Source organism: Panthera leo, chromosome C2 (genome assembly GCF_018350215.1).
Source record: "Panthera leo isolate Ple1 chromosome C2, P.leo_Ple1_pat1.1, whole genome shotgun sequence".
In the NCBI taxonomy this organism is placed as follows: domain Eukaryota; kingdom Metazoa; phylum Chordata; class Mammalia; order Carnivora; family Felidae; genus Panthera; species Panthera leo.
Genome location: NC_056687.1, coordinates 46,185,198 through 46,209,621, shown reverse-complemented (window position 1 = coordinate 46,209,621; position 24,424 = coordinate 46,185,198). Strand labels below are relative to the sequence as shown.

The 24,424-nt window shown below is 37.9% G+C and overlaps 1 protein-coding gene across 1 annotated transcript; it reads right to left on the bottom strand.

Moving 5' to 3' along the window:
• Nucleotides 1-12,436: 12,436 nt before the first annotated feature.
• Nucleotides 12,437-13,405, bottom strand: LOC122198351 (olfactory receptor 5K1). Its single transcript, XM_042902966.1, has one exon. The coding sequence runs from the start codon at nucleotides 13,403-13,405 to the stop codon at nucleotides 12,437-12,439; it is 969 nt and encodes a 322-aa protein (XP_042758900.1).
• Nucleotides 13,406-24,424: the final 11,019 nt, after the last annotated feature.

Here is a 24,424-nt window from a genome sequence, read left to right as displayed (position 1 = left end):
TCTCTCCCTCTCTCTTAAACAGGACTCCAGGTCAGCTCCTGTTGTGAGAAAGACATTTAGCTCCCAAAAAACAAAAACAGCTAAGTCCCTCTCAACTCAACTTGGGATCTCGCTGCTTCAGAATTATCTGGTCAAGCCCTTTTATTGTCAGATTTTTCAAGAATGAGTCAAATCTTCTTCCACAGATTTCTCAAACGTCAGGGAGCACATGGCAAGCTCTCTGAGTGAATAAAGCCCCTCTCAACTGGCTTAGTAGGGTGAGGAGGGGGCCAGCTCCCTCCTCACCACAGTGGGTGGGACTTTGGGAAACCCTGTGAGATTGCAGTATCTCTCCCCAGAGATTCTCTCCCAGTTCTCCAAATTCTGCTTAACCTCCAAAGCACTTACAGATCCTTGTGGGGAGTGATTTGCTGAAAGCCCCAAGATGGGTTTTAAGACCACCTTCTGCAAATCCTGCACAGGGGTCTAACCTCTCATTTTAGCATGTGGAGCTTCTGATAAAACCAAACTGAAAAGAGAGGATAAGTTTTATTTAAATCCTGTTAAACATTATTGAATTGTAATCATTTTTAATGTCTCCTTCCTCCCCTGGGTTAGTTAAAGCCCACAAGAGCAGAAATCCTGTCTGACTTTGCTCACAGTAAGCAAGTGCTTAGCACAGTGCATAGTATATGGTAAAATGCTCAATGGGTACTTACTGAATAAATAAACATTATGCAGCTGACTTTCCACCTGCATGAACTAATCTTTTAAGTCTGGTTATCCACAATACTCACTTTCCTGATGCCATGACGTAGATAGACACATAATTTTTACGTTGTGTGCTTCACTATTTCCTCTTATCGGTTATTGGTGCATATTGCTTCAGGAGGAGACTAATATATCTTCTATCTCAAAAATTAGTATTTCCCTCTAAGTAGGGGCTAAATATTTAATTAAAAAGTTGGTTAAATAGAAGAAAAAAACTGAGAGAGTGGAAGCACTGTGGGGAATGAAGTTCTATGCTGGTCAATTACACTGAATATACTAGAAATATCCTATGCCATTTTCTTTCCTTCTTTTTTTTTTTTAAATTTTTTTAGTGTTTATTTTTGAGAGAAGAGAGAGAGAGAGCTAGCTTAAGTGGGGGAGAGGCAGAGAGGGGACAGAGGATCCAAGGTAGGCTCTGCGCTGACAGCAGAGAGCCCGATACGGGCTCAGACCCATGAACTGTGAGATCGTGACCTGAGTTGAAGTCAGACACTCAACGAGTTGAGCCACCGAGGTGCCCTTTCTTTCCTTCTTAAATACCCTGCATTGGATACATTTCTGAGGAACAGGGATTGTGCCCATGTAGTTCTTTTCACTGTGTGTGGCACTGTGTTATTTCCTATACTAACAGGAGCTCAGTACATGCTTCCCTGGGGATGGCAGGTAGAAAGAGGACACACTGTATAAGAGGGGTTGAGGAGGACACTGAAGATCAGTAAAAAGGAGGACAACCCTCAGGGGAATTTATGCCAGAGATTTCATCACTATGGTCGTTATACCTTGCTTCTGCAAGAATCCTTGACATAATAAATTTCAGTATTACATTGGTTTCCTGTGATAGTATAAGAATACAAGAGGGCTCAGGTGATGTGTTCTTTAAAGAGTCACACTTCCAGGGGCGCCTGGGTGGCTCAGTTTGTTAAGTGTCCGACTTCAGCTTGGGTCATGATCTCACGGTTCGGTTTGTGAATTCGAGCCCCACATCAGGCTCTGTGCGGACAGCTCAGAGCCTGGAGCCTGCTTCAGATTCTGTGTCTTTCTCTCTGCCCTTCCCCTGCTCACACTGTCTCTCTCTCTCTCTCTCTATCAAAAATAAACTTTAAAAAATAATAAACATTATTTTTAATGTTTTAATGTAAAACATTTAATAAACGTTAATAAAAAGAGCCTCACTTCTAGTGCAGCCAACATAAAACTGAGAAGATAATCTGTTTCAGGGCCCCTCCTATCCCTCCTACTTTTAGTTCTGTTTCTTTCTGTCCAGCCTGGTGTCCTCAGGCTGTCCCTGGCCTTCCAGGAATCACGTATTTGGGGTGTTATCTGGCTTTTGGTGTGTAAGAATAATGGCGCCTCATTCCCAGATTTGTTCCTCGTTCCTCTGGGCTGTTTCCCTCCGAATCGCCTGTCAAACCACCTATTGAATTGATCTCTACTATTAGGATAATGAGTCACACCTTCCAGGTAAGTGATTTCCATTTTAACCTCTGGACTTCCAAGACCTTATTCTTAATTTTTTGTTTCCTGTATTTCCCGCTTCCTGCTTGCCTTTCTTTCTTAATATACTTTTTGAGTGTCTCAGTCGGTGCCAGTAAGGTGAGATGCCCTGGGAATGCAGACTGCACGCTGCCCTTAGCATGGGCTGCCACTAAAAACACAACGCAAATCATTTCATTTCCTTTAATGTGGAAGCATAACATACTTCATTTTTGAGTCCGTGGACCATATCCTTCATTAATTAATCGTGCTATTGCTTGCTCATTTGGCAGGAAAGATATAATCTGTTCACCACGTTCGTCTCAATATTCTAATGGTGGGATATGTCACTGACCTAGAGATGGAGAGATATTTTTTTTTTTTTAATTTTTTTTTTTTCAACGTTTTTTATTTTTTTATTTTTGGGACAGAGAGAGACAGAGCATGAACGGGGGAGGGGCAGAGAGAGAGGGAGCCACAGAATCGGAAACAGGCTCCAGGCTCCGAGCCATCAGCCCAGAGCCTGACGCGGGGCTCGAACTCACAGACCGCGAGATCGTGACCTGGCTGAAGTCGGACGCTTAACCGACTGCGCCACCCAGGCGCCCCGAGATGGAGAGATATTTTGACTAGGAGAATAGCTTGGAGCTCCTGAAATTACCTCATTTTGATGCTCACAGAGCTAGTCTATATGTAGTTGTCTTCCCGGGGTGAATAAATCAATTTTCCCTGCCTTGTGGTCCCCAGTTGTGGTAACCTCAAGTAATTCTTTCAGTCTATGTTCACACTGAAGGCAAATGTGCTGAATGTATGTCCCACAACCTCCTTTGAGAGGACATACTAGTGAGCCTAGTACCTGCCTAACCTGCTCATCCGTGTCACAACCCAAAGGCGGTTCTTTTCTCATGTTCCCTCTTTGCTTTTATGAAGAATTAGTTCCACGCAGATGCATATTTCTGCATTTGAAAAAATTCCCAGCAGTTTTTTCTCTTAACAGAAAGTTTTGGATTTTCATCTCAGTCAGTTTTCCTTTATTTCATATGTGCTCTTTCATCCTTACCTTCTTATTAAATTATTATTAAATTAATTATTAAATTATTAAATTATTATTAAATTATTAATTATTAAAGAAAGTAGATCTGTAAGTAATATCAGTATATAATGATTCAGTTCCCCGAAATTAGCATACCAATTTGATAATGCACTCTTTCCCACATCAACGTTTGGCTTTCATTCCCTTATGAAAGAGAATTGCCTTGTGAACACATTAAACAGGACTAACTAGTTTTGTTGTGTCTGTCTTCTGGGATTGGTATTGATTCACCAACAAAACAAATATACAAGCATAAGGTGAAGAGTTGAAGATAATTTAAACCAAGTAAAATAATAAGTTCATAGTTAATAAAAAGAAAACGTGTATTTGCCTAAAATAAATTACATTGACTTTTGTTCTACCATATTTCTATCAAGTTCATACCTGTACCTCCTGCCCAATAAAACAAATATTTTTTTAAAAAGCAAATGTATAGCTCAACAGTCAACTGTTTACCGTATAAGATTTTCCTTTTAAAAAATAAACTTAGGGGCGCCTGGGTGGCGCAGTCGGTTAAGCGTCCGACTTCAGCCAGGTCACGATCTCGCGGTCCGTGAGTTCGAGCCCCGCGTCGGGCTCTGGGCTGATGGCTCGGAGCCTGGAGCCTGTTTCCGATTCTGTGTCTCCCTCTCCCTCTGCCCCTCCCCCGTTCATGCTCTGTCTCTGTCCCAAAAATAAATAAAAAACGTTGAAAAAAAAATTAAAAAAAAAAAATAAAAAATAAACTTAGGTGAGACTGGGTGGCTCAGTTGGTTGAATGTCCAACTTTGGCTCAGGTCATGATCTCACGGTTTGCAAGTTCGAGACCCGCATCAGGCTCAGAGCCTGGAGCCTGCTTCAGATTCTGTGTCTCCCTATCTCTGTCCCACTCTGCTCGTGCTCTGTCTCTGTCTCTCAAAAATAAACGTTACAAAAAAGCTTTTTTAATAAGTGTAAATAAACTTATTTAGCTTATTTATTTACCATTAGTTATTTATTTGCTTTTTAAATAGCCCACTGTATATCTGATTATATATTAATTAATTAGTGAATTAAAAGATTATCCCTTCTGAGCCTTTTTGGTTATTTCTCTTCTTTTTAGTGTTTTCACTATAAAAAGTGAGCTGAGACAGCGAGAAATTATTCAAACAGCATATTTTATAGTTTATAATAGCAAGTTAGCAAATGTTTTTACTGTAGTAAGTATTAGAATAATTAAGTGTGAGGAGAAGCAGTACTTTGTAATGCAAAATTACGCATTCGAATGTTCAAAGGGGCAGGTAGGTGGCATAAAAAGAACGAATTGTTGCCAGATCTCTCAACTTTTCAAGAAAAGTTAAAATTTGCTTTTATGAATGTTCTCCCAATTGTTAAATCTTGGAAATGAATTTTTAAAAAGTACTATACCGTTCTCTGTACCGCGTGGGCTAAACTAAACAAGCGTGTACCACCCCTGGATCTTCTGTGACTTGCTATGTGACAACAGAGGATTTGGTTTTGCAGTTAGCCTGGAGTTCAGATCACAAATATTACTGTGGGATATTGATCCAGTGACTAAACCATACTGGGCTTTATTTTCTTGACTGTCACATGGGGATAATAATCATACCTTCCGCATAGTGTTCTCGCTTATTGGGGAGATAGAAGTGAGGGAACATCTGAGGAGCCCAGAAACCAAGGCGACAACCTCAGAGTTCACCTCTTTTTGTTTCAAAACAGCCATCTTCCCTTCATTCAGGGGAAAACAAATTTTACAAAGAACGAGTGAGTCAAGTAGTCCTTAGCATTCTGTGTCTAAACTCAGCCCTTGATGTATCCACACCCCTGCCCAATTATCTTTCTCGACTCTTCCTAAACTCTTAAACTTTGCATAGGTTGTGATGGCCAACATACCTTATCTCATTCCTCATGCTCTTCTTACAGTGTGATGCTGATGCTTTTCCCATCAAGGGGTCTCTGGCCCCTCCCCCTGAATGTGAGTAAAACAGTGATGACTGTTGTGACTGTCTCAGTGATGAAGGATAGCAGAAGTGCTGTTATGGGATGTCCAAAACCAGGCCTTCAGAGTGCCATGCACTTCTGCCTGGTTCTCTTGGTCCACTCATTCTTGGAACCCGGTTCTGGCTGTAAGGAAACTCAGATGTATATGTTTCCTGGGACTACAGTATCACAAAGGGCTGGCTTAGAAACAACAACAATTTATCATCTCACACATCTGGAGGCTAGGAGTTTGAAATCAAGGTGTACGTGGGGCCATGCTCCCTGTGAAACCTGTACAGAAGAATCATTTCCTGCCTCTTCTTAGCTTTGGGTGGTTTGCTGGCATTTTTGGATATGTTTTGTCTCACATCTGTATCTCTCCAATCCTGTATCCTCACATGACATTCTCCCTGTGTCTCCCTACATCATCTTTCTTCTGCATATCTGTCTCTGTGTCCAAATTCCCCCTTTTATATAAGACACCAGTCATAGGGGATTAGGGCCCACCCAAGTGGCCTCATTTTAGCTTGATTACCTCTTTAAAGATCTCATTTCTCAATAAGGTCACATTCTGAGGTACTGGGAGTTAGGATATCAACACATGTTTTTAGGGAGCACGATTCAACCCATAACACCAGGTCCCAAAGAGGTATCACATGTTGACTGAGATCCCATGTAGCAGCTAACACCATGGCCAGTCATACAAGTGGAAAAGCCTTTAGGATTTTTTAGGAAAAGCCCCAGCCATCATCTGACTGTAACTGTGTGATAATATTGAGTGAGAACTTGCCTAGGTAAGCACAGTTGACCCCCCAACCATGAGAGATAAAAATATAGTGATTATTACTGTGTTAGGTCACTGAGTATTGGGGCTGTTTAGCAATAACTACCTGGAGCAGAAGTCACAGCAGGGTGGTAAAGTTTTCTTCCCACAGTGGCCCGATATATCTTACAGTTGCAACATTTTGTAGGACCTGGGGCTGGATCAGGCCCTGTCTGCGTTCTGCTTAGGACAGCTCTAGCATTTTTCAGGATGAACATAATAAAGTCCTGCCCTTTTCAGATATTGGAAGTCTCATCTCTCACCTTTTACCAAAAATTCTTTCATTCCCTATATGCACCTTTTCTTTAGGTCCTGCCTTGGCAAATATGATGCATATTTTCTTGCCTCGTCTTATAATAGAATACTTTTCTCAAGGAGTTTCTGTTATTTTTGATGGGCACAAAAGCCAAAAGTAGCTTGGAATGTCAAAGGTTTGAAACTAATGTATCCTTCCTCAAAAATGCTAACTGAGCTTTCTACCATAAACAGTGCAAGCGGAAAGGAGCAAAATGTTCAAGCTTAACTGTTACCCATGTTTTAAAATTTATCTTTTATTTTTATCAAAACAATTTATATGCAGATCTTGGAAATCATATCATTTTACATTACTTAAAATGAAAAATACCCTCACTGCAACTTCTGCTGTCCCCAACTCTTAACCACTTCAACTCTTTTTAACTTTTCTGAACTTACTTTATATTTCTAAACAAACATAGGAGAAAATGAATGCCATTGGGATTGGCAATGACTTTTTAGATATAACGCCAATGGCATGATCCATAAAAGAAAGAATTGATAAGCTGGACTTCGCGAAAAATAAAATTTCTGCTTGCAAGATACAGATTATTTTTGTGTGTGTGTGTGTGTGAGTTTTGGCAGACTGTGTATTTCATGGAATTGGTCCATTTCATGAAATTTGTGGGCATAGAGTTGTTCATAATATTTCTTTATTGTCCTTTTAATGTCCATGAGACATGTTTGATTTTTAAGAGTTTGAAATGTTAACCAGGAAGTATTTCCCTAAGAAATATTTTAAAAAATCTTGTCTTGGTCATTATAGAATCATAAAGAAAATTGTTACATATATTTTAAAAGTTATCTTTAAAATTAAGTTTTCTGAAGTTTTGAATGTTGTATATCCATTAACTACAAGATCCATAGAGTATTAGTAAATTTTTAATGATATCAGTACAATGTAAATGTTTGTAGTAAAACATAACCTCTTTTACTTATGACTTATGAGCTATGGACGATGGCACTAAGTTATGTCTATATCTATTAAGTGTATACATAAAATAGTTTTGAATAAACATAGTTACTGTGCTATATTGTATATTTGTATTGTTTTGCACCAAAGTATACTTCCTTTCCTACCTCATGTGCCCGGTGCTGGTGCCACAGACATCTTAATAAATATTTTTTCAAGGAATGAAAGAACACAATCCACTAGCAAGTTCACCTTTTTTGAAAACTAAATAGAAAAATCATGTCTTCATTTAGCTAAAATTCTGTTTTGATAAACAAATTAATGAAAACTTCAAATTAATATGAATAATACATTATATTAGCTTTACATTTCTAAAAGACATACAAGACACAGGCACATCCAAGTATGCAAGGAGGTATTTTATTTGCTCTGATGTAGGAAAAGTTATCTACTAAAACGTGGGTTTTTTTTTTCTCCCCTGTACACAGTCCAAATATAGTCCCATTTCGACAGATTATAAATATAACCTGAGAGTTATGGTATTAAACTGAACTAAAAACTTTTCTGGAGTTGAATGGGCTATAGATTTTACATTCTGCTTCTCTGTTACTTTATCAGCATCACTTATGAGCCAATATTTAAAATCATGTGGTGAGGGGCACCTGGGTGGTTCTGTCAGTTAAGCATCCAACCTCAGCTCAGGCCATGATCTCATCTCGCAGTTCGTAGGTTCGAGCCCGGCGCCGGGCTCTGTGCTGACAGCTCAGAGCCTGGACCCTGTTTCAGATTCTGTGTCTCCCCCTCTCTCAGCCCCTCCCCTGCTCATGCTCTCTCTCTCAAAAATAAATAAAAATTAAAAAAATTAAAAAAAAATCATGTGGTGAAATTGGCTCACTGATAAGGCAGACCTGCACCAAAGCAGCAAGCACTGTCAACTTCAGAGTAATTTTTCTGGGCTGGAAATGAGTAGAAAATGAGGACTAATCATCCGAAAAAAGGAATGGTCTATAAAGGGCAAGTAAATGACATGCCGACAAGTGTATGTATAGAATAAATATTCTTCATTTCACCAAACTCTGGATACTCGGATAGTTGGAGTCAGCTGGTAACAGAAAATGGCATATTAGGGGTAAAACCCCAATAATTAAAAGGTAAAAAAGAAAGTGTTGCAAGTGTTAAAGATGTCTACAAATCAGCTCAAATGTTAACCTCTGTATACATAATGAGGTCACACCTCAATATTAACTGATGAACCCACACAGAGGTTCTTGCTATCACAGTAACAGTTTGTAAGTCTCTGAGGTGACAATGCTTTCTCAGGGAAGGAAGAATTGTCATCACACACAATATCCCTGAATGAACTAATCACTCTTGGAGTTAATCTCCCTGTACATATTCGTCCCTGCTTAGCACCACTGTCTTTATCCATGGTGCCAATATATTACTTGCTGATATTCTGATATAGTAAACATTATTCGAATCCAATGTGAAATGACCTTGAGAAAGATGCAGTAGACTTCATGAAGTTGATGAGTATGTTCTTGGAGACCTGCATGAAGGAAACACAAAGTCCCATTGACAAATAGGGCCTGGTATGATCAGGACAATAAAAACAGATTGAATGGATAAGAGTTTGTGCAGTAAGAATTAGGAAAGATCCTTGGGAGACTTTTGGATATTTTACAAAATTGCTCCATTATTAGCATTTGTTACTATTAGCCCTTGAATTCAAAAGTGAAGTAAAGGTTGTATCTGGTTATCATACTTTATTCTTCTGGAAAATAATGCCAGGGAAAACAATGCTTGATTCATTCTTTGCAAAATTAGTATGCGTTTGTGATTATAACTGAAGTTTGGTTAAGTATAAGATAAAATATTTACTTCCATAAGCTTTAGTTTTATTTTTTAAAGTAAAGTCTTAACCAAATCTCTTTTCTTTGGTTACTATGGAATATTGGCCAAGATATTAAAAGGCCTAATTTTATGAGACTTTTCTCTCTATAACCAGTAGTACTTAGGTGAAAACAGTCTGTGATTCTGTTTTGCCCAGTGATCATTTCTGAAATTTTAGACAGTAGCTTTTGCAGTTCAGATTTATTACTTAAGGAAAGATTAGAGCACAACAATGTGAATCTCACATGCTTTTACCCTAAACATAACTTTGAAAATCCAGACAGGAAGAATAGACTGAGAAAGCCTTACTTTTAAGGACAGCTCCAAAGTCTAAATTTATTTAATAAAAGTACCGTTGGGAAGTATTTATAAGGTAAGTACAATGTATCACCCTAGAAATAAGGATGTAGTGAGTTGGGGGATAAAAAGAAAGTCAGAGAGAAATAATTAGTGTTTGATGAGATGGGATTCTGTGACTTATATTCCCGGCGGGTGTTCTAGGAATGAGATGGGGAGACAATCAAATGCCCATTGAAGTTTGGAGATATATGACAAAAGGAACCTTCCAGTGGGACCCATGAAAGCTTTCAAAATCCTGCACTGAGCCTATACCACGTGTCATCAGAAGTACAAAAATGGTGCCCTCCAGTCTTCCTGTGGGCCTTTCCTTCAGTTAGGTGCTAGGGTATATCAATAACCTCTAACCCAGTTTTTCCACCTTCTTAGATATCCTAGAAGGGTGGTCAAGAGAATTTACTCAGAAATTAGCAGAGTGAGAGAGCAAGACTGAGCTGACAGACATGACGGGAGCCTCGTGGAGTTAAAAAGTAGATGCTTTAGCTGAAATCACACTTCCATGTCTAGCCTGGGAACTAGATGTGAATGCAGAAATCAAAACTGATAGTGGCACCAGGAGATCACCAGAAAGTTAGAGGATCAAACATCTCAGAGGGATACAGATTGAGAGAGCTCAATCTGTAACATGACACCTGTCTTCAGTGCCATGATATCAAACAAGTACTTGTACATTTAGATGCAATCAAGGAAGGTTGGAGGTAGGGTTGGGAAAATCTTAAACTGATGGGATTTAAATTAGAAACAACCAGGAAAATCTTGAAATATCTCCATTTCAAATCTTGTAATGTCTAATTCTGTGGAATTGGCTCGATTAGATTTTTTGGAGGTTACAAATAGAAACAAAGAGGTTATAATTTTGTATGTGTGAATTAGAGGATTGGAAATACTATATCTATGTTCCCACAACTTTTTCTTTTTTTTTTTTTTTTTAAATTTTTTTTCAACGTTTTTTATTTATTTTTGGGACAGAGAGAGACAGAGCATGAACGGGGGAGGGGCAGAGAGAGAGGGAGACACAGAATCGGAAACAGGCTCCAGGCTCGGAGCCATCAGCCCAGAGCCTGACGCGGGGCTCGAACTCACAGACCGCGAGATCGTGACCTGGCTGAAGTCGGACGCTTAACCGACTGCGCCACCCAGGCGCCCCTCCCACAACTTTTTCTAAATAGACTCAACATGTTGATTTTCCATGCAAAGTTAGCTTTAGGGACTGGCTAGCCTGGACCATAACTGCAACCTGACAATTGCCTTTGGGAATTTATTTTTTCTAACGTTTATTTATTTTTGAGATAGAGACAGTGTGTGAGCAGAGGAGGGGCAGAGAGAGAGAGAGAGGGAGACAAAGGATCCAAAGCAGGCTCTGTGCTGACAGCGGGGCTCAAACCCATGAAGCAGTTTGAGACCACAACCTGACTCAAAGTCAATTGCTTAACTGACTGAGCCACCCAGGCACCCTGCCTTTTGGGAATTTAGATGGGACCTCAGAACATCAAGAGAAGAGGTAGAAGAGGGCTTTTTTCTTTTTGTTACGGGTCCTCCTTTATCCAGAAGTTAGTCATTAAAATCGTGGCAATGTTCTATTGTTTAAGAAGACGAAAAAACTGAAATTTTGGTAACAGGTATATCCCAGCACCTACAGCAGTGCTTCCACATAAGAAGCTGTCAATAAATCTATGTTGAATAAAAAAAAAAGTTAGTTATTCTTTCATTTTGTCACATCAAAATCCTTTAATTCTTAAAAAAATAAATGGGATCATTTAATTCTACTTACATTCCACAACTTCAGGTTTTGCAGTGGAGAAAAAAAAAAAAAAGGAATTATTATTGTAGGTAAGTCCTATCCATGGTTCAACAATTGTGCTTTTCTTCATGTCTATGTATAATGTAGTGGTGTCCTTGTTGTTGAACTCCTTCCTCACCTCTCAAGATAGAGGAGTTTAGTGTAGCTCCCTGACCATGGAGGTTCTTCAAATCTTAGATGAAGTGTGACTACTTGCCTGGAACTTTATGTTATGGGAATCTTTATGAGCATACATGGGAGTAAATAGCCCTCTCTCATAACTACTCTTTTTTTTTAAGTTTATTTATTTATTTTGAGAGAGAGAGTGCGTGGGAGAGGCAGAGAAAGAGAGAGAAAAAATCCCAAGCAGGCTCTTTACTGTCAGCACAAAGCCCAATGCGGGGCTCAAACCCACAAACCATGAGATCATGACCAGAGACGAAATCAAGAGTCAGAAGCTTAACCAACTGAGCCACCCAGGTGCCCCTGAAGATAACCACTCTTGAAATCGGCATTCTGTGTTTAACCATTTAACCCCAAGGGAACTTTAACTTGAAAATATAATAATCACTTTGACTTGACACCTTCATTTCCTCACACCTCTATCCGAACTATAGTGTTGCCCAAAATGCTATTAAAACTGCTTCCTCAAAATTTACTTGCTTCAACTTTGCCTCTCATGGTTTAGTGATTTCATTGGTCAAAGGTTCTCATGCCCTTAAAGTCTTTTAGCCTAACTGGAGTGCTCATGCTCCAGTTAAAGTGGACTGGCTGTAAATGTTTAATAGAATTTTCCTTTATATGTGTAACTGTCAGTTTTGTTGTTTTCTTTTTGGGCGCTGATAATCCCAATCCCTGATGCTGACATAGTCCATGAGCTTGTCAAAGTGCTAAATTGTTTCTTGAATAAATTCAAAATTTGGTTTTGATTTTTGTTATTTTGAATTAAGACTTAGCACAGTTTATTCTTTCCTGTATATTTTCTACCATATGTATTGCTTCCTAAATTGATTGTATTATGATATATTTTAGTATTTTACATATAATTTGTGCATTTTCTCTGTGTAATTTCACTTGGAAGGGTTTCTTACATCTAATTCACTAAGCTACAGTAGATGTCATTTGTTTCCAATTTTCATGAGATTTTTTTTTCTTCATAATTTTTCTCAGGACAGTTATTACTTCCTTATTCCTCAGGCTATAAATAAAAGGATTTAGTAAGGGAACTACAATTGTAAACAGAATAGCAGCTGGTATATCTTTATCCCCCTCTTCGAGCAAATTTGGTCTAATGTACATGAAAAAAAGAGATCCATAGAATAATGAAACAGACAAAAAGTGGGATGCACAAGTAGAAAAGGCTTTGGTCCTTCCTTCTTTGGAATTCATTTTGAAAATAGTAAAGAGAATGTACAGGTAAGATATTAAGACACTGCTTATGGTGAAGACTTGAATTGACCCTGAAAAGATAAATAGTACCAGTTCATTGACATAAGGGTCAACGCAGGAGAGTCTGTATAAAGGAAGAATATCACAGTAAAAGTGGTTGATGTGATTAGATCCACAGAAAGCTAACCTAAATAGAAGCCCTACATGAATCATGGAATGTAGGTTTCCAGCTATGAAGGCTCCTGTGGTCATCTGAATGCAGAGTTTCTTTGACATCATGGTGTGGTACTGTAGTGGGCTACATATGGCCACATAGCGGTCATAGGCCATTGCTGCCAGAAGAAAGCAGTCTGCAGTTTCAACAGTGCAAAGAAAATAAAATTGTGCCATGCATTCATAGAGAGAAATCATTCTGTTCTCAGAAAAGAAGTTCCCTAACATCTTAGGAGTAATGGCACAGGCACAGCAAGAATCCACAAGAGCGAGGTTGCCCAGAAAGATGTACATTGGCATGTGAAGATGAGGCTCTTTTGAAATCAATATCACCAGGCCAAGGTTCCCTACCATGGTGATCAGATAGATGACCAGGAACACCAAGAAAAGAAGCGTCTTCAATTCTGGGTGATCTGTAAATCCTGTCAGGATAAACTCACTTTTCATGGTATGATTTTCTTCAGCCATTCCTGAATTCTCTGTTGAGAAAAAAATTGTGGAGAAATTAGGTACTAATTTATAATATGTCCAACTTGCCTGCCAATCTAACTGGTTCATAAGGATGAGAAACATATTCTATAATGCTTTCGCATGTTATGTGGATTTGACACATGCCTAATTCTGAGTTAGTATCAATCTCTTGAAGCTATTACCTATGTAGCTACTCTTTAACATTTTTCCAGTGTATTTTCAGGAAATATATCAGATTATATGCACAGAAATGGCTTTTGAGGTCTTAAGAGAAATATTCAGTGCAAAAATCTTCTCTCTATGGATTAGGGAAAGCTGATTCATAATTTCAATGTCAGCAATTGGTATCAGTGTTCCCAAACAATTTCAGGGACTGTATATGTATTAACAGTGATGTTGAAAAGACGACTTTCATACACTTATGTTCACAGCAGCATTATTCACAATAGCCAAAGCTGGAAACACCCCAAATGTCCATCGATGAATGAACGGATGAACAAAATGTGGTATATACATACAATGAAATATCATTCAACCTTTAAAAGGAATGAAATTCTGACACATGTTAAAACATGGATGATCCTCAAAGATGTTAAGTGAAGTAAACTAGACACAAAAGGACAAATACTTTATGATTCCACTTACACGAACTAAAGTAGTCAAATTTATAGAGACAGAAAGTAGAATGATAGTTGTCAGGGAGAGGGAGGAAATGGATAGTTATTGTTTAATATGTATGGGGTTTAATTCTGGGAAGGTAAGAAAGTTCTGAAAATAGAGAGTGATGATGGTTGCATAATAATATAAATGTACTTAATGCCACTAAACCTTATACTTAAATATGGTTTAAATTTTGTTATGCATATTTTATCACCACAAAAAAAATTTTTAAGACGATTTTCATTTGCACATTCTTAGCAATTCACTATTGTCAATGCTAGTGGTATACAAGTTTATTTTTTTTATTTTTTATTTTATTTTACTTTTTCAATAGGCTTTACGGCCAGCACAGAACCCCATGTAGAACCCAGCTCTGAACCTGAGGCAGAGCCCAATGCAGAGCTTGACCTCACTACCCTGAGATCATGACCTGAGCTGAGATCAAGAGTCAGATACTTAAGCAACTGAGCCACCCAGGTGCTCCTATTTAAAAATAAAATGCTTTGGGGGGAAAAGTAGGGCTATTTGTGAAATATTTATACCCCTTTGGCTGGGAAGGGAAACTGATATGGATAGAAGCAGAAAAGAGAAAGAAGGAGGGAAAAGAAAAAAAAATGACTGTATTTAAAATGTTTCAGGTCAATGGGGTGCCTGGGTGGCTCAGTCAGTTAAGCGTCCAACTTTCGTTCAGGTCATGATCTCCCACCCAGTTCATGAGCTCCAGCCCCGCATCAGGCTCTGTGCTGACAGCTCAGAGCCTAGAGCCTGCTTCCGATTCTGTGTCTCCCTCTCTCTCTGCCCCTCCCCAACTTGTGCTCTGTCTGTCTCTCTCTCTCTCTCTCTCTCTCTCTCTCAAAAATAAATAAACATTAAAAAAAAAAGTTTCAGGTCATTTATAATACCATTCACACATGCAACGTAAAATTGTTCATATATGCATGTGCATGAATAAATTTAAATGCTATCAAAAGAAATTGGAGAAATCTTAAGGGCTAAGAATTGGTAAATTCATTTATATAATTATACATCGAAAACATCATGAGTAAAATCAAATGTTAAATGGAAACTGAGAAATTATTGCAATAAATATGATAATGCTTCTATAGCTTTATTCTAGAAGTAGCTTATAGAAATCAGTATAAATGATGGCTAGAAAACAGATAAAGGACAGGAACAGAAAAATCTCAAAAGAAATACAATTTTGAAAAAATAAAAATGTCTTATTTCATTACTAATCAGAAAGATATTTTAAATGAGAGGGCAAATTTGTTTTGCTTTTCAAAATAGTAAGAATTTTTTAAAAAACAAACGATCCTTTCTAGTTCTAAAATACACTGAGATGGGAACCCAACTGCATCCCTAGTGGAAGTATGAATTGGTGCCATCACTGGAAAATAATTCGATAATTAATTGCAGAAAGAAATATTTACAACCTCAGGAAAAGACTTACATATAATGTCCACTGTAAAAAATTCAAAACACCTGAAGGGTAAACATTTGCTCAGTACGATTAAGTAAATGTGAATCATCCATGTGATGGGATATTGTGCAGTCACTATTTAATGTTTATTATGATGATAAAATAAACATAACAAAATGTGTGAAAAATAACATATAATGTTCATATGCAGAATAATCCTAACTTTCCAAGTAAATACTTACATAAATATAAAGGAAAGGCATCTTGGAAACACATCAAAAATTAATACTGGTTTTCTCTGTGCAATGGGAATTATAGGTCACTTTCTTCTATGTATTTTACTCTATTTCAAATTCTCAACAATGAATATTGCTTTTATAATCAGAAAATACAATTTTTATTAAATAAATTCAATGACGTGGTCTTAGGTCTGCTGTGTTTTATAACTTATTACTCGACAACAATGATTATTGTTTTCTGCATGTTATAGTCCTATTGCAGATAACATCACAACAGATGCGTTGGGGAAGTATCTGCTCCATCTTCGTGATAATGACATTCAGTTATAAATGATAATAATTTGCCAGCACTCTTGGGTGTATCTCGAGTCATTCAGGAATACATTCACATCTTGTGATGCATTCTTTTTCTTTAAAAAATTTTTTTTTAATGTTTATTTATTTTTGAGAGGGAGAGAGAGGGACACGGGTGTGGGCAGGGGAGGGGCAGAGAAACAGGGAGACACAGAATCTGAAGCAGGCTCCATGCTCTGAGCTGTCAGCACAGAACCTCACGCAGGGCTTGAACCCACGAAACCATGAGATCAGGATCTGAGCCAAGACACTTAACCTACTGAGCGCCCAGGTGCCCCATGGTGATGCATTCGTAAGGACATTTTTCTCTATGTAAAGCAATGAATTTTTGGTATTAGGCTTTTCTCTTTGGAGTGTCAAATGTTAGCATGATATTTTAAGCTTCTATAATCTATTAAACTTTTAGTATATTTGTAAAACTTCAATTATCTATCCCTTACATTTTGCCTTATTGATAGAATTCTAATTTGTTGGAGAATGTTTTATTTCAATCTACCTTTGTTTATTTTAGTTAATTCAAGAATCATTTGTTCATTGGCCTGGTATTTACTAAATGCCTGCTCTGTGCTATGTACTTTCTTAGAAGATCAGTTGATCCTCTGGACATTTCCATGTTGATAGTTTTCTGGATATTCATTGACCAGAACCACACTTTGTATTCCAGGAACAGAGGAAAGGTGTTTTGGAGAGATGTAGGGAGATCTCTTTCTTTTTGCCTTCCTGAAAATATTATTAACTTTTAAATCTCAGACTATTTTGGATTAATTCCTTTAGGAGCAATATTTAAAAAATGAACATTTGAAGTCTCTATAATTTGAATTAGATTTTCATTAAATGACTTACTCTTGGCAACCTGAAGTCTAGAAATGAATATTTTAAATCTATATAAGTGTAATTTGAATAATTTTTTTCATTAAATGCCTTACACTTGCCAGCTTGAAGTTACATAAAATAGTAAGATTTTCTTCAGTTTGCTCAGTTGCTTATAATTAGTCTGACAAAAGTTAAGTTTTACACTGGTATTTTATTTCTCTAAGAATCAAAAGAGAAACTAGAAATTTCCCACACATTACAACAAGGTTTTAAAAGAATGGCTTAAAATTACACCTGACTCTTGAACAACACAGATTTCAACTGTGCAGGTCCACTTAAACATTGATTTTTTTTTTCCATACAGTACAGTACTGTAAATGTGTTTTCTCTTCCTTATGATTTTCCTAATAATATAGAGAAAACTTTCGCTGACTTTATAAGGCTTCTAGTGAACAGTTCAGGTGAACTACTACTATTTGGGGCTCAAAAGTTCTATGAGGATTTTCAGCTATACACAGGGTCAGCATCCCAGCATCCCTAGCATCCACTTTGTTCCAGGGTTAACTGTCTATTCATTTCTCATACAATTTGTTTAATATAGAGGGAATGTCCAACACAGGCATTTTAAATACCAGTTCACTATAGAAGCAAGCGAACAATCTATTTCATCTGTTAAGTTGTAAAAGTGGCAAACCGTATTATTCAAAGAAGTTTCAAAAATATTGTTAATGTTTCCTGTTGTTACTATGATAGTGCACCTTTACTTATTTATTTTTGGTAATTTAGGCTTCTCTTAAAATCAGAAGTGATACAAATGAACTATAGTCATTTGTTGAATCTTACACAACAGACTTTACATTTAAGGGAAGATTTAAAATAAAAGATTGAAAAGTAAGAATTGCAAAAAATCCCCACAAAACCTTAAAGAATTTAAAGAAATGTTTCTAGGGGCGCCTGGGTGGCTCACTTGGTTGGGCGTCCGACTTCGGCTCAGGTCATGGTGGCACGGTTCGTGGGTTCGAGCCCCACATCGGGGTCTGTGCTGACAGCTCGGAGCCTGGAGCCTGCTTCGGATTCTGTGTCTCCCTCTCTCTCTGCCCCTCCCCTGCTCATGCTCTGTCTCTCTCTGTCTCAAAAATAAATAAACGTTAAAAAAAAAAGAAATATTTCTAGAGGTTAATATTTCCATCAAAAAAAAAAAAAAAAAGAGAGAGAGAGAGAGCGAGAGAGAAAGAGAAAGTTTTAAATAATTTCTTACCTGGTTTTCTCTGATAAGAGTTTTATGGAAGCTAGTTGGTTGTCTGGCGCTGACTTCTAAAGTAGATGCAGAAATAAAACTCTATCCTTTTGATTGTTTAGGAAAATATTTCTACCAACAAGTCGGTGCTAATGTTTATGTCATTGATAGAGAATGGTTTAAATATTTTAAATAATTCTGAGGGGATTAACTTGGCATTGACATCAGAGCCTGGGAGACCTAATTTCCTACACATTACAGACATACTGAATAGAAATAATGTATCCCTTGAGACCTGGGTAGTAAAGCAAATGCCCATCTCCAAAAAAATTTTAAGGGCTATGTTTTGATTTTAATTTATGTCCATTTATACCATTTATCCTTATCATCAATCTGAATCTGAATATAGAATTCTAAGTGGGAGGAAAAAATTCCCACTGGATTGGTCATTAAAGGCTTATAAAAGAAGTGGAAACTAAGCTAAGATTTGTTGCCACAGAGAGAAGAAGGTGTAGAGTGAGCAGAAGTCATAAAGTGCACCTTTCCCACCTCATTTTAAAATCAGTTTACACTTTATTAAAAAAAAAATTTTTTTTAATCTTTATTTATTTTGGAGAGAGAGAGTGCGTGAGCGGGGGAGGAAGAGAGAGAGGGAGACACAGAATCCGAAGCAGGCTCCAGGCTCCCAGCTGTCAGCACAGAGTCCAACGTGGGGGTCAAGCTCACGAACTGTGAGATCATGACCTGAGCTGAAGTTGGACATTTATTTGACCAACTGAGCCACTCAGGTGCCCCTAGAATCTTCCTTTAGAAATATATTCATAATGTGTTTAATCTTACATCTTAGTTACTAGAATAAACTTTACTTTTTTTTCTTGCAAATCCAGAAGCAGCTTCTCAAAAAGTCTCCTTTCCTCAAACTAGTCCCTTATTTAGAACTCCCATCATTTATAGTGTAATGAATCCCCATTACACTATTGAGATTGCCCATCAATCTCAATTTCTGTTTGGTTAATTACTCATCCTGTTTGTCGTAACTCTTAACCATTTGAGCTTGTTTTCTCTCTTTATATTCTGCTCTCCTAACGTACCGTCTCTAAGCCAAGCCCTTCTCCCCATGGTTCTCTGAATATGTCACTTCCATTCCTCATTTTGTGACTTTTGTCTCATCTGTATTTACCTCTTCTGTATTACTGCCACCATTTTCTTCCATCTATGAAAATCCTATCCCCCCTTTAATATTTAGACCAGTGTCTATATAGCTTTCCTGGGATAAGCTCATCCATCTATCTTCTTCCCAACCTCCCAAGCTCTTGTTACCCATCTAATGGCTCCCAAGTCTCAGTATTTGCATCGTGTGGTCCCCTGGCATTTCATAGGTTAACTGTGGCTTTTCTTTCCTTGATTACAGACTCATTGACATCAGGGTCATGCATATTTCTGAAATGTACCCAAGGACATAACAAAGAACAAAGAAGAGAAAAAAAAATCCCTCCCATCAGAACTTAAATTCTAAAGTGGTGCCTAGGTGGCTCAGTTGGTTAAGCATCTGACTTCAGCCAGGTCATGATCTCATGATTTGTGGGTTCAAGCCCTGCACTGGGCTCTGTGCTGACAGCTCAGAGTCTGGAGCCTGCTTCAGATTCTGTGTCTCCCCCTCTCTCTCTGCTCCTCTCCCAACCATACTTTCTCTCTCTCTCTCTCTCTCTCTCTCTCTCAAAAATAAACATTAAAAAAAAAAGAACTTAAATTCTAGAGTAATGTGATTGTTTCAGGTGAGGACCACAGTTCTCTTTTGTGCTAGTATGGCACCAAGGGGAAACTTTCTCCTATAACGAGAGCTAGTTAAAAAATGATGGAGGAAGACACTACCAAAGGAACTGTAGAAGAATGAAGAATGTTGCTCCTAGCTTACTACTCCACTCAGCTCATGATATAACGTGGGGTCAGTGAAAGATTCATGGAATCAGTGAAAAGAATCATGTAGCTCATTCGTTAGTATTCTACTTTTCTTACAAATTTACGAAAAATTTTATGCTTAATTAAGAATTTTGGCAAGTCTTGAAGTTTAGTACCACAGAACGCCTGCCATTTATTGCTCTATTAGTTCATACATTCATGTGATGAGCACTTTACAGTGCCTACTATGAGCCATCACAATGATAGATTCTGTTCTCATGGAGCTTACATTCTAACAGAGTGGGAAAGCAGACATTAATATGTGTATATGTAAATAAGAACAATAGCAAAAATTAGGAAATGCTATGCTGAGGGTAAAATAGTGTAATGTGAAAAGGAATGGCTGGGAGTTACTTTAGATCAGATGGTTTGAAAAGCTTTATAGGAAAAGGTTAGCAGTCAAGCTGAGACGTAGGTAGTGAGAAGCCAGACCTAGCAGTTTGGGAAAGAGTATGATAGGTACAGAAGAAGTAGTAAAAATTCCTTAAGGCAGAAATAAAATTGGCATATTTGAAGAATCCACAAAAGCCAGGGGAAAGTGGTTGGTGATGGGATTGAAAAGTTGTTCTCATAGGGTTTATAACCCTGAGTATAGGGTTCTCAGTGCATTGAGAAGCCTTGGAGGGTGTATTAGTTTTCTATTGCACTGCAACAAGTTGCCACACACTCAGTAATTTAAAATAACACAAATTTATTCTTTTGTCATTCTGGAGATTAGAAGTCCTAAATGAGTTTCATTGGTTTAAAATTAGAGTATCGATATTTGCCTTTCCTAGTTTCTGGAGTCTGCCTGGATTTTTTGGCTCATGGCCCCCTTCCACCTCCAAAGCCTGAAACGGCCAAATGTTTCTCACATTGTTTCACTTGGATTCTGACTCTTCTGCTTTGTGTCAACATTAATAAAATTGCATTGGGCCCACCTGGATAATCCAGGAATATTTAATTCCCTCTTGCTTGTAATATAACATGTTCACAATTTCCTAAGATTAGGATGAAGACATCTTTGGTAGGCCATTATTCTGTCTACCAAACCAGGTATTTAAAGCAGAGAAATGGCATTACCTTATTTACATTTTAATAACAAACACTCTATCAGTCCTTCAGAAAATGGATCATGAAAGCTAAGGGTGGAGGTGGGGAGACCAGGTGGGAGGATCTGACAGTATCCTGTTCAGAATAAGGATGACAGTCATTGACATGAGAAATGTAGATGGATTTGAATTACGTTTTGAGGATGAATCAACAGGATTTGCTGACGATGTGGATTTAAGAGGCAGGTGTGAGGGGGTTAAAGAGCTAGTGAAGAAAATGCCTAGATTTTTTTGCCTTGAGCATCTGAGGGGAAGATAGTAGCATTTCTCGAATTGAAGGAGATGAGCAGAAATATTTTCTTGGCAGGGTTGGGGGAGCTAGAAACACGAGTTTTATTTGATCACTGTTATGTTTCAGATGCATAGCAGTTATCTAAGTGAAGATGTCAGAGGCAACTGAATGTGAAAGATAAGGCTAGAGATTAGGAGTCATGTGCATATGAATATGTAAAGCCTTGGAACTGAGTGACATTATCTACAGAAAGCTGGAAGGCAAAAGAAGGAAGGGTGATTGTGAAAGAGACCTCTGGGACTTTCTGTTTTGGATTAGACCAGATTATCTAGCATACAAAATGCCTGGTGGGAGTAAAATACAGTGATATCGAAACAGGAAGTATCCTAAAAAGGATAAGGTCAGAATGCCAAATCAAGGAGCTTGAATTTTATTTAGTAAGCCCTGAATAAATTTGCCAAGGGACTGACTCCATCAGATCTGAGTTTCAGTAAAACAATTCTGTGTGTGACTCATTGTTTTATTCTGTATGCGACATTTTGTATGTTGACATGACAAGGATGACAAATGAATCAACAAATGTTTGGATGCCCCTCATGTACCATGTAAGATGAAAGCTGTGGAATGAAGATGACGCTAAGATTTTTATATATAAAAAATCAAATATAACAAAAAAGACCCAATTTAATGTGGTGAATGTTGTTTTGCTTTTCTGGTCATGTTCGACTTATGATCAAAAATTAGTAGTGCTTGTAAGAATGCCAAGCATAGTGCTAACAAGCCATAGTAATTCATAGCAGTATAAGACCCCAGTTCCTGTTTGCTGTGACTTACAACTTACTCTACTGGGGAGGCAGTTATGTAAACAAATAATTATAATGCAAAGTGATAGAATCTATAGTACAATCATACATTCAGAACTCTGTGAGAACAGATGGGAGTGACTTAATTTGCCTGGGGGTGTTAAAAAGGCTTTCTGTAAGAAAACTGTCTCTTCCCAAATAAAATAATACTTTAGGTTGACAGTAGAGATCAAATTTCCATGTGGGAGAAGCAAATCTCCACACCCCCAAACCTTTTTCCAGATTCTCATTTTCCCCCCGGAGAAGTAGTCACCACTGCTATGAAACCCTTGGGAGCCACAAGAAGACATTGTTCTTCCATTCACTCCGGCCCAAACGAATCCCTGCAGCACAGAGATTAAGAGGGATCCATTGTATATATGTCTTGACTAGACTTGGAGATAACCGCTGGGAAATAAAATGTGTTAATATACCACTAGAAGAGCAGTTCTCAACACTCTCTCTCTACTGAGAAAGCAAGTCGGGAGATGATGTTGACACTCCTCTCAGCTTCCTCCAGTAATGAGCAATTGCCTGCTGGCTAGCTATGACTCTTCTTTATTTTCTCACATTCAAGATATATTTTGATGCCAAGGAGTGAGCAAAGTATTCCTGAGATAATCTGGAATTGACTCTAGTTATATTTTGAAAAGGTAAATCGTATTAAACTATTTATTATTAGAAATGCATCAATTGTGATGCATCTCATAACTGATTGTGACAGATCAGAGTGCTGAAATAGTCTGAAGCCTGCTGATCTTGATAATCTGGTTTACATGAGTGAGTCGCTCATCTTACACTTATGGTTCGCTATGGCAAGGCCTCCTTACCTATCTCCAAATCTACTTCTAAGAGGCAGATGTCTTTTCCCAGTTACCTGGAAGTTCAGACCTGGCTCAGCCCCAAGGTATCCATTTCTAAAAATGTGAAAGATGAAAGAGTGAGCAGGCATTCCACTCCTGGGTTCTGAATCTGAGGGCTTAACCCTTCCCCCTGTGACTGACACTGCATGCCCAGCTCTCCGGTGGACCTTCCAACCTTAACCACAAGGATACAGACATATCCTCAACTGAGCAATCATATTAAAATATCCTCCAGTTAGGTCTAGCATCTCTATAAGACACACACATACACAACAAAAAGTGTGTTTTATTATAGATTACCCAGGAGAGGACATTTGACCCTGGCCTTGAAAGATATATAGACATTTTCTTAGCAGAGAAAAGTTGGAAAGGGAATGCTAAGCAAAGTGTCAGAGGCATGAAAGCTCATGAAGTATTGGAGGACTAGAAAGTAGCCCCAAATCTGGCTGCAGTATGGGTGTAATTAGAGAACTTGGTTCTCATAATTATGTCATAGCAGATTACTTAATGGCTGATCCGATTTTGACATGCTCTGCCTAAAATAATATTGAATGAATCAGCTATCCATAATCAACTAATTGCTCAGAAATTCTTAAGTTAGTACATACTAGACAGGATCACTGAATTTGTTGTTGCCAGAGTCTGACTTCCTTAGACACATGTAGGAGTTGAGAAATAGAAAGTAGTAGATTAAGCTGTGCTCAGTAGAGAAATCCATAACTGGAGATATGGAGGAACTTGCCCTTCCATCCTTCTTTCCTTCCTTCCTTCCTTCCTTCCTTCCTTCCTTCCTTCCTTCCTTCTTTCATATATTGATACATTTATTTTGTATACTTGTATTCAACTATATTGTGTGTCTACTTTATGCCAGCTACAATGCTAAGCACTATGGTTAAACACGAAACAAAAGCAGATATGGTATCTGCCTCCCCTCTCCTTACATAATTGGAAAAAGTTATGGGAGAGAGATAATCACCTAAATTAATTATTAAGTAACTACAACTTCACTATTGCAAAGGTAAGATTATTGGAAACATAATAGAGAAGCTTAGCCTAGTCTGAAAAGGCAGTATAGTAGAGTAGTTAACCCCATGGGTTTTGGAACAAGAATGCCTAATTTTGAATCTTGGCTAAGCACTTTCTAACTGATCTCAGGAAAATTAGTTAATTTCTCTGTGAGTCAATTTGCACATCAAAAAAAATGAATTTTTATACTGGATTATAGTCTTAAAATGGGGAATAAGAAGGTAGTTTTGAAGATTTAATGAATTATGTTTAAAACAGTAGAAGAGATTCCAATATATAG